The sequence below is a fragment of the Arabidopsis thaliana genome, assembly GCF_000001735.4.
Source record: "Arabidopsis thaliana chromosome 1 sequence".
NCBI lineage: Eukaryota > Viridiplantae > Streptophyta > Magnoliopsida > Brassicales > Brassicaceae > Arabidopsis > Arabidopsis thaliana.
The window spans coordinates 9,988,527-10,000,000 of NC_003070.9; the positions used below are offsets into that span (position 1 = coordinate 9,988,527).

An 11,474-nucleotide genomic window follows, 5' to 3' on the forward strand; every position below is an offset into this window, starting at 1 on the left:
ATCTCCTTCTCTGCAGTCTCGGCTTATCGCAATGCTTGTTCCCCGAACATTACGAGCCTAAACACTCTTTACCGTGCCACCAATCAACGTGGTAAATCTAATATACACTTTATTCATAAATCATATAAATATCTTTGTAAGATGAAACATCCATATAAATTTCTTCCATGATGAACTAATGACATTAAAAGATCTTTGCAAGACGACATGTTTGTATGAATTTATTCAATCAGCATATTATTAAACTTGATGTTGTTATATCCATAACAATGTGCATGCTATATTACACATAATATACGCAACGCAAGCATAGAACATGCATCAAAAGCAGAGAAAGTGGAAATTTCGATTGGACAATACAACCAATATAGAACTTCAAATGGAAACTAAATAAATCGAAAATAGTTGTTTAAAAGACTTCCTTTTTTATTTACCTTGCCAACCAAAAGGAGAAGAGGAAAGTGGGAGAAGGTGGGATGTGAAATAAACTCTAATATTCTTAAAGCTTAATTAAAGTGAAATGATTAAGCTTAAGGGAATAATTATGATTGCAAGGTAGGAAGATGATCACCAAAAATTGGACCGCTGACTCTTCTTCTCCTTTGCTTCTATCTTCTAGATGCTTTTTTCATATTTTAACCTATAAAGAAAAACATATTTAACCACGTAGAACCCACAACTACTGTTGTTTTCATAAATTAAATGAATTATTGGACCCATCAGAGCAGATAAACACTTAATAAAGATCACGAGAAAGCATAAGATTCATCAGCTCTATATCTCAATATTTTGCGGGAATTCCTAACATTAGGAATTTCAAAATAATCTATATATATATACCATTAGGTTTTTTTCTAAAGAAGGTTGAATCTAACATCTAGCTAGGTCGAGCCTTGTTGTGAAGGGGCTTATTTACCATGCTATGACAGTTTTGGCTCACATACATATATCAGTTTTGGTGCAAAGTTTTTGGTTAACTAAAAAAAAGATTAACGAATTCTTTACTTTGCTTCATGTGAGTTTATACATGTATACTTGCGATCGAGGATGAAAACAAGATTAACATGAGTTGTCGGGTTAGGGATTTTCATTGATCTACACTTAAGATATCTACAATAGAATAAATACTTGAGCATAAGGGACAAGTCGAAATGTATCGAACTTTAAAAATCTTATGTAATACATCTCTTGTAATTGGCTATTATACTTGGAATTCCTAACAAAATACAGATTTACAATTTGGAATTTTGGGAGGAATTGAAGAGGTGACAATACTAGAGTCTCTAAGATATATGATTAAATATTCCCTCAAAGTTTGCAAAAGTTCCACTTTCTGATATTTATAAGACCCCACAGATCTTATGGCAAGTGGGATACTTGGAAAAAAGTTTGGGTACAACCACAAAAGCTTCTTTGAAGATTTCACCAAAAGCAAAAGAAAGAAAAAGCAAGTGAAAAGGAAACGCCTTTGAGAATAATATATCTATAGAAGAACAAAGTTTTCGTTTGGCTTATTAATATTAGTACATCTTTTATGACCCGAAAAAAGATAATGGTTGTACTAATCTCTTCTGTATCAAAACATTACATTTTCAAAACATGTCATTAACATTTTCTATCAAGAATTCAACCGTATTAATAATTATAAATGATTCAAATAAGATAGATATGATCAAGAGATCTTTGCTTTTATAAATCTTTTCTAAATATTTTATAGCTATTTTTTTAAGAAAAACAAGTCAGCACATAGAAAACAGTTTCGGATTACAAGTTGTAACATGTGGAAGCAGAAGGAGTCCATAAAATGATGGGTTGTCCAACTACTCCTAATAACCGTTTCCCTAACGGTTACAATGCTTCGCTCGTGATCCTACAAAATCCAAATTAGACTCACACCAATCTTGCTACGACTGAGTTAACTGGCTCTAAAGGTAGAAAGTACACAATTAATTTGTAATGACTATTTGCTCTACGGATATAAATTATTTGAAAGAACTGAAACGCAAAAAGACCAAACAGCTGTTTTAGTTTGATGTCTAATCTCGTGATACTTGCTTTGGTAAAAAAAGAAACAGATACATCGAGATTTGCATGCATGTTTATTTGGTTTTAGCAGTCCCTATGGATGGAAGAATGATAGGACGACCGACGCGATGTTTCCAACTTTGGCTTGTCTCGGGAATACATACTTTGCTTTTCTTTTCTATTTCCTTCTCTCTTCTCGATTTTTTCAACCTCTCTCCTTTTAGCAAAAACCCAAAAAAGAAAACGTGACGTATGTGATATTATTTTGTTTTTTAATGATCAATTTGTTGAAAAATGTTGATTCTTTTTTCTTTAGTTACTGATTGAAATCTGAAAAACTTTATCTGATGGAGTCTTCGACCCAGTGGTTAAAGATTTTAGGTCAAACCTAACTTTGTTCGTAGGTTCAAATGTAGTTTCCGTGTCATAACTCTGCCTTCAATTAATGATAAATACAATAAATAGTACCTAAAAAAGAAGAAAGAATAACGAGTACTAAAATGAATGTGATCATTAATGCTACAGATATTAAGGAGCTTAATGCTAATAAAAGTGTTGATTCTATGATAATGATGCTACTCTTTTAGTCCATTACTTCAATTGCACGCTAAAAGTATCACAATCCACTATGGTCGGCTTGTGTTTCCTGTAATATTAATTAAGATTTTCTTTTTTTTAATTATGATTTACATTACTCGGAGACCATATTAGTTTTGCATTGTTTCTTTCTGTTGTAATCCATATATAGTAGAATTCTACAATGGAAACTTTGGCACGCTGATAACATGTTTAAAACTACTTAACAATGTCGTTAATTTACTAAAATACGTCATTACAAACACTAATTTATATTTTCAACAATTTTGGAACGGCGATGGTTTGACTTGATTAAAATTATATACAAGAAACAAATAGGTGGTTAGATAGTCCATAAAAGATATTAGACATTGTAAAGACTTTTTTTTGTCAGATGAATAGGTGGTTAGATAGTCCATAAAAGATAATAGAACGTTTTTTTTTTTTTTATTACGCAAGATAATAGAATGTTGTTATCTATGTAGTAATTGACAGAAAAAAAAAAGTGTGATAAAGACATACATATATGAGTGTGCCGGGGTTATATGGGGTGGTGGTTTAACATCAAATTTCGTTGGACGTGGGATAAAATGATATTGTTATTTTCTGCATGTAGGGCCTGCATTAGATAACATTGCATTTTGAGTTACGTATAGGACAAAACAAAATTGGAAATGCGACAAAAGATAAGACAAATTTGAGTGTGTATTGAGATTGGCATGCTATTTTATATGATAATTATTCACTGTCGGCTCATCAACAATTTGATCTCATCAACTTTCTTCTTTATATATTAATGTGGATGAATTTATTTCATGTTTGCTTGTTCATAAATTAAAATCATGAAGGCATGAAGCTATGAATCGTATTCATTACTGTATGCGTACATACAAATAACAAATATCATATACCACATTTATTAGTTGTGGATCTCGGTGTTGGGAGAATTGAACCATTTATTGTCTATCATAAATTTCACTGCAGGATCTAAATAATAGGTATATTAAATTCTTAGCAATGATTTGGTTATTTTACTAATGGATGAAACCTACAAAACATGTGAACGTTAATAATTTATTTTAGTATTTTCTGAAATTCCCTACTTTTAATACTAATTCTTATTAGCAATAATAAACACATGTATCTTCAATAAAAATTCCTTTCACAACATATTCCAAACATCGGATTTTGATAAATTTTAAAACATACATTTTTTACATTTCAGATTTGGTATATGATCAACAACCATCTTCAAGTTCATGTTAAGATCTACCAATAGAGTATTCATTATAGATATCACATAATTATATGAGTTCTTTAGCAAACATAAATGTTGTTTTTCTTTGCTATATTTTTAATTTTAAGTTTGATTTATACCTAAACATTTCTTTTCCAAACATAAAAAGAATATAAACTAGACATTACAATCAAATTAAATTTATAAATTAGACATTTATTTTCAGAAAAAAACTAACTAGATATTATCGGATATGTTCAAGCTAGTCTTTGACTAATAAAATTTATAGTAAGTTAAATGTAACAACCGTTCACAAAAATCAAATGAGAAAACAAGTATAACAACAATCCGTTCGGTGTCGAGTGTCGACTCGTAGTCTTTGATGATGTATTCTATTTAAGTAAATTTACTATATATGATAGTACACCAATTCACCCAAATATCTATGCGATTTACATAAATAACTTAACAATAATATGAACATAATGAAATACAACAGTTTAGGGAAAGTGCATTCAACAACATCAACGAATGCAAAAATAATGTATATACCATAGGGGTGTAATAACGATCCTTGAACCTTCACAGTTATATATTTGTAAATTAAGTGAAGTCTTGAACTCACGAATTTGGAATCTGCGTATTAGAAGGTTCATGATTTATGATTCGAGGAATAGGAGTGCACTTAAGGGGATGAGCCAAATCCAAGAAAAATCTTAATCCGGAACCTTCTTGCATGTTGACTTTATCTCCTTCGATTTCCCAGTCAAAGCATTGCACCATCACTCCAATTGTGGTTTCTACTAAGGTATAACCAAGATATAATCCAGGACATCCTCTCCTTCCAGCGCCAAATGGGAGGAACTTTAGTGTTTTCTCCTTTTTCTCCTCCTCTTGCCCTAATCTTGAGGCATCTAGAAACCTTTCCGGCTTAAACTCATTAGGATCTTCCCAAATATCAGGATCTCTCATCACAGCATAAGCATTAACGACAAGTGATGTTCCCTCATGTATATAGAACCCTCCAATGTTACAATCTTGCGTAAATTCTCTTGGCAAGACCGCTCCCACCGGGTGTAATCTTAGAGATTCTTTCACGACTGCTTGCAAGTAAGGAAGTTTTGGTAGATCACTTTCTTGAATCAACCTTGTTGTCCCCACCACTGAATCGATTTCTGTTCTTAGTTTCTCAAAGATCCTAGGATTGTTGAAAATTTCTCCCATTGCCCACCTTGTTGTTGAAGAAGATGATTCACCGGCTCCAAAGAAAAGCTCCTAAAAATTGCAAATTATTATTTAGTATAATGGTACTAATGGTTTGGATTCTCAATGAAATATTATAACCAATGATAGGATAACAATTTACCGCTAGTAGTGCCTTGATATGGTTTCTAGTGATCTTATACTCTGCGTTTTCGTCTTGATAAGCTGCCAATAATGCATCCATGAATTCAGTACTTTGATGGTTGTCCATTTTTTCCTCGTACTTCACAACAATATTTTCTAGCAACTCCTCAAATTTGTGTGAAACATCCATAATCTGCTTCTTTAAAAGAGAGATCCCTAGCTTCTCAAGCGGCTTATGAAATATTTGTGCCACACAAAACATTTGAGACAAATCAGCTAACTTGATAGAATATTCTGAAACTTTTGTCCCATCATTGTTCTCTATTGAAAAACTACTTCCTAGGCTCATTTTTCCGAGGGTGTTGTTAACGAGTATCCTTGCTTCTTCACCGATCTTAAGGCTTTGTTTTTTCATAGCCTTATCGAGTAATTTTCTATGAAACCTCTCTAGCTCAGCTGCACGAACACCACGTGTCCGCTCTAGCGCTTGGGGTCCGAGTGCCCTGGCCATGATGAGCTTTCTCATGAATTTCCAGTAATCTTCACATGGAGCTCGGAAATATCCAAAAGAACCAAACACAATGCATTCATCGATTGCAACATCACCACGATAAGAGACATTAATGTCGTTTGTCTTGAAGATATCGTAAGCCGTTGAGGCAGAGGATACAAGAACAATGGGGACATGGAAAATGCGAAGATGGAGAAAAGGTCCGTATTTGGATGAGATTTTTTGAAAACACTTGTGGATTGAAGCAAAGAGGAGAAGATGAAGATGACCAATGATGGGAAGAGAAGGAGGGCTTGGAGGTACATCAAATCCATCGTTTGGTTTCTTATAGAATAAAACAAAGAGAAAGAGAGTTGAGATGAGGAATATGAGGGTAAAGATGAAACAATTTAGAAGATCAAAGCTGACCATTACTGTCATTGTTGCTAATAAGCATTGAGGAGCGTAATGCCTTCAAACCATTTATATAAGAACTTGAACTCTCAAAATATAGATCAAAGGTTGCTTGCTTGTACACAATACTCGTAACAAATTAATAGTTCTATTAAATAATTCCAAAGTGACAATGTTATGAAACTATAAGAGGACATCAATCACACGTAATGGAAACTTGATTAACTAAGTAATGAAATTAAAAATATAAACAAAACTAATTTGACGGTTTCTTTCAATCAACTAGCTAGCAACAATTTGTAGGATGAAAGAGACTTTGCTTATAACAATCTCATAAGACAGAGATTTGTAGCTATTGTAGTGTACGTAATTTCTTAAATGTCTATCTTATAGGATACAAGTGTCGAACTCCGTTTAGTGTACCCTAATTTTTTTTTGACAACTTGTATTGTGTGTTTCACAGAAACTATTAGAAACACGAAGAAGAGAAGACTGCTTGGAATCAATCTATCTCCAAAATTTCACTCATCTATCTCTTTAAATATCATTCAAATGGTATGTTGATTAAAGTGATGCTTTTCTCAACCGATACATATGTTAGAACATACGTTTTCTAACTAACATATATGTAGGCAAAATTTGTGTTGTTCTTTTATGAGTTTATTATTTTGTTAAATTAAGATTAACTAAAATAAAATCAAATTCCAACTGATAAACTAAGATTGAGATTATGATAGTAAACGTAACAATTCTCATAATGTAACGGGCATGAAATCCAAATCGTAAGAAAATAAAAACAAAAATAGATAACAATTTTTTTTAACTGGATTCAACAATGTATTCACGTCCTCAAAAACAAAATTCTTGAACACAAGTACAGTTAGTGCAACTCTTTTTCACATCCTACAAAATAATTTACGATTTCGTTTAGCCGTAACAACTTATGAAAACCAAGTTGTGAGAATAAGAACAAAGTGTACACACAGTTTGTTTTTCACAATACATTATTTTACGTCTTCCAATTTTGTTGCATATCAACCTAAAATTTAAAAACCATAAAGAACTCTTATTCGACTCGAATACTTTTTTAAGACTATGACATCTCTAAGATAAGCAATACTCATGACTCTCGCTTGAGAAGTGCATTCTCATATTGACTACACCATTAGGCAATATGTTTCCTAACGTTTAACCATACAAGTTTGTCCCCCTCTTTCCCTTTGCAATACTAATTAGTATAACAAATTTCATTAGAGAATGTTTAATTTCATAAATATCTCAATATTTTGATATCTTATCCTATCTTCCATATTTTCTTTGCATTTTTTGTAAATAACTACATATTATTATCTTCAAAAATGAATTTCACATTTCAACAAAATAAAATATTTTCATGTTTCTACATGCATGCTAGTTTATTCTCTTAATAGTTGATACAATATTCCTAATACTCTTTAAGACGTGCATAAACTTTTTAAAATTGAATGATAATTAATTTAATTCACATCGACTTTAGACTACGTTCCAAGTAAACTTCCAACACATTCTGTTTTTTTTTTTTTTGATATGTTCTAACAATATTTGTACTTTACTACTTTACAAACGCCGATAATAAATAAAACTGTCGGAATATATCTCATTCCATCTCCAAAAAAAAAAAAAAAAAAAAATCAGATATCTACATTTCAAAATTAATGTTTACCGTACCTTCTTTTCACCTTGCAATTTTTTTAAAATGCACATTTACTCTACTAACTAACTTTTCATTTACATTAAAAACATATATAATGAAATCAAATTTGTATGCAAATTCCATATATATTATAAAGCTAAAATTATTTAATTGAAAATTTACAATCTTATCGTCTCCTACATAACTAATTTAAAAACAGTTGCATTCTCTTAAACAACAAAGTACAAAAAAAGAATGTTTCCTTCCATATGGCTATTTAGCTAGATCATCATTATTAGTAACATTCTCTTTTATAATCAGATAAACACAGGATAATTATACAATGTTGGAAACTCGACATAGATACTAATAATTGCAAACAAATAATTAGAGAGAATCGTTATAGAAAACAAAAACAAAATAAATGATAGTAGAAAAACAAATGATTTTTATAGCATTCACAGTCAGAGTCACGATAATTCACCTGTCTCCGGTCAACGCTTTTTATAGACTCTCTTCTTCTCTTCCTTCAAAGCACTCTCTCACAAACACTCTCTTCTTCATACTCTCTTATCTCTCTCTCTTTCTTCAACCACCGTCATAGATACCGGGGAAGACGAAGAAACATGTATCTTCTCTTTCTCTTCTTACTTTTCCCCACCGTCTTCTCTCTTAACCAAGACGGTTTCATTCTTCAACAAGTCAAGCTCTCGTTAGACGACCCAGACTCATATCTCTCTTCCTGGAACTCCAACGATGCTTCTCCTTGTCGGTGGTCCGGCGTTTCCTGCGCCGGTGATTTCTCCTCCGTCACTTCCGTAGACCTCTCCAGCGCTAATCTCGCCGGACCTTTTCCTTCAGTCATTTGTCGTCTCTCTAATCTGGCTCATCTCTCTTTGTACAATAACTCCATCAACTCTACTCTTCCTCTCAACATCGCTGCTTGTAAGAGTCTTCAAACTCTCGATCTCTCTCAGAATCTACTCACCGGTGAGCTTCCACAAACTCTTGCCGATATTCCGACTTTGGTTCACTTAGATTTGACCGGTAACAACTTTTCCGGTGACATTCCGGCGAGTTTCGGCAAATTCGAAAACCTAGAGGTTCTTTCTCTTGTTTACAATCTCTTAGACGGTACGATTCCTCCGTTTCTCGGCAACATCAGCACGTTGAAGATGCTGAATCTTTCGTATAACCCCTTTAGTCCGAGTCGGATCCCGCCGGAGTTCGGGAACTTGACGAATCTCGAGGTTATGTGGCTCACTGAGTGTCATTTAGTCGGACAGATCCCTGACTCGCTGGGTCAACTCAGTAAACTCGTTGATTTAGACCTTGCGCTCAACGACCTTGTAGGTCATATTCCTCCTTCGCTCGGTGGTTTGACTAACGTCGTTCAGATTGAGCTGTACAACAACTCGTTGACCGGAGAGATTCCACCGGAGCTCGGGAATTTGAAATCGTTGAGACTTCTCGACGCGTCGATGAATCAGTTAACCGGGAAAATACCGGACGAGCTTTGCCGTGTGCCGTTGGAGAGTTTGAATCTCTACGAGAACAATCTAGAAGGTGAGCTTCCGGCGAGTATAGCGTTATCTCCGAACTTGTACGAGATTAGAATATTCGGAAACCGGTTAACCGGTGGATTACCAAAAGACCTCGGTCTAAACTCGCCGTTGAGATGGTTGGATGTTTCGGAAAACGAATTTTCCGGCGACTTACCGGCGGATCTGTGTGCGAAAGGAGAGCTAGAGGAGTTGTTGATTATACACAATTCCTTCTCCGGCGTTATACCGGAGAGTCTCGCCGATTGCAGGAGCTTGACACGTATCCGGTTAGCTTATAACCGGTTTTCCGGTTCAGTTCCTACAGGTTTCTGGGGATTGCCTCATGTTAACTTGCTTGAGCTCGTCAACAACTCGTTCTCCGGTGAAATTTCGAAGTCCATTGGAGGTGCTTCAAATCTCTCGCTGTTGATTCTCTCCAACAATGAATTCACCGGATCTTTGCCGGAGGAAATTGGTTCTTTGGATAATCTTAATCAGTTGTCGGCAAGTGGGAACAAGTTCAGTGGCTCGTTGCCTGATAGCTTGATGAGTCTTGGAGAATTAGGTACTCTTGATCTTCATGGTAATCAGTTTTCAGGAGAGTTAACTTCTGGAATCAAATCTTGGAAGAAGCTCAACGAGTTAAACTTAGCCGATAACGAATTCACCGGTAAAATTCCAGATGAAATCGGGAGTTTGTCAGTATTGAACTATCTTGATCTTTCTGGTAACATGTTCTCTGGCAAGATCCCGGTTTCATTGCAGAGTTTGAAGCTAAACCAGCTGAATCTGTCTTATAACCGGTTATCGGGTGACTTACCGCCTTCTTTAGCGAAAGATATGTATAAGAATAGCTTCATTGGGAACCCGGGATTGTGTGGGGATATCAAGGGATTGTGTGGCTCTGAGAATGAAGCTAAGAAGAGAGGCTATGTATGGCTTCTTAGATCGATTTTCGTACTTGCTGCGATGGTGCTTCTTGCGGGTGTTGCTTGGTTCTACTTCAAGTACAGGACTTTCAAGAAAGCAAGAGCCATGGAGAGATCTAAGTGGACTCTAATGTCGTTCCACAAACTCGGGTTCAGTGAGCATGAGATTCTTGAAAGCTTGGATGAAGATAATGTGATTGGAGCTGGAGCTTCAGGTAAAGTTTACAAGGTTGTACTCACCAATGGGGAAACTGTTGCGGTTAAGCGTTTATGGACAGGTTCTGTTAAGGAAACTGGAGATTGTGATCCAGAGAAAGGTTACAAACCTGGAGTTCAAGATGAGGCTTTTGAAGCTGAAGTTGAGACATTGGGTAAGATTAGGCATAAGAACATTGTGAAGCTATGGTGTTGCTGTTCTACAAGAGACTGCAAGCTCTTGGTTTATGAGTACATGCCTAATGGTAGTTTGGGAGATTTGCTTCATAGCAGTAAAGGAGGAATGTTGGGATGGCAAACGAGGTTTAAGATTATCTTAGATGCGGCTGAGGGGCTTTCGTATCTTCACCATGATTCTGTTCCTCCGATTGTGCATAGAGATATTAAGTCAAACAATATTTTGATCGATGGAGATTATGGTGCAAGAGTTGCTGATTTTGGTGTGGCTAAAGCTGTCGACTTGACCGGAAAAGCTCCTAAATCGATGTCAGTGATCGCTGGTTCATGCGGTTATATCGCACCAGGTTAGTCTTATGATTCAAGTTAAATGTGCTTTGTTTAATCAACAGTTTTGCTTAAGGTAATAATGCTCATTTGGTACATGTTGCACGGAGATTCAGATGAACCACATTTAAGTTTTATTAGTTGAGACTTAAATGAGCATTCACTATCTATTGAGACATGTCTGAAACCATGGCTCCACAACTTCTCACTTGTCCATTAATGGAATTTGAAACTTTTTGTTTGTTTGTCTGTTTCCCTCCATAACTTTCATTTCAAACTTCTTGCAGAATACGCATATACGCTTCGTGTGAACGAGAAAAGCGACATCTACAGTTTCGGGGTAGTGATCCTTGAGATAGTAACTAGGAAACGCCCGGTTGATCCAGAACTTGGGGAGAAGGATTTGGTGAAGTGGGTTTGCTCTACATTGGACCAAAAAGGCATAGAGCATGTGATAGACCCGAAACTCGACTCTTGTTTCAAAGAAGAGATAAGCAAAATCCTCAACGTTGGACTCCTC

General features: G+C 35.0%; 2 protein-coding genes and 1 long non-coding RNA gene across 3 annotated transcripts in view; 1 reads left to right on the forward strand and 2 right to left on the reverse strand.

The window, feature by feature from the left end:
• Positions 1-1,023: 1,023 nt before the first annotated feature.
• Positions 1,024-1,264, reverse strand: AT1G06157. Its single transcript, NR_139030.1, has one exon. It is a non-coding gene; the product is annotated as an other RNA (long non-coding RNA).
• Positions 1,265-4,134: 2,870 nt separating this feature from the next.
• On the reverse strand, positions 4,135-6,130 carry CYP705A24 (cytochrome P450, family 705, subfamily A, polypeptide 24). Its single transcript, NM_102611.2, has 2 exons — positions 5,205-6,130; positions 4,135-5,113 (listed from the first exon to the last, which is right to left on the reverse strand). Exons 1-2 carry the CDS (start codon positions 6,114-6,116, stop codon positions 4,460-4,462), a joined length of 1,566 nt encoding a protein of 521 aa, NP_174165.1. The 5' UTR covers positions 6,117-6,130; the 3' UTR covers positions 4,135-4,459.
• A 2,056-nt stretch (positions 6,131-8,186) lies between these two features.
• HSL1 (HAESA-like 1) overlaps positions 8,187-11,474 on the forward strand; it is a 3,743-nt gene continuing 455 nt past the window's right edge. Inside the window, exons 1-2 of the mRNA NM_102612.4 lie at positions 8,187-10,974; positions 11,242-11,474. The exon at positions 11,242-11,474 is cut by the window's right edge and continues 455 nt beyond it. Of these exons, the coding sequence (NP_174166.1) occupies positions 8,388-10,974; positions 11,242-11,474 (2,820 nt within the window). The 5' untranslated portion in view covers positions 8,187-8,387. The remainder of the gene's footprint in view (positions 10,975-11,241) is intronic.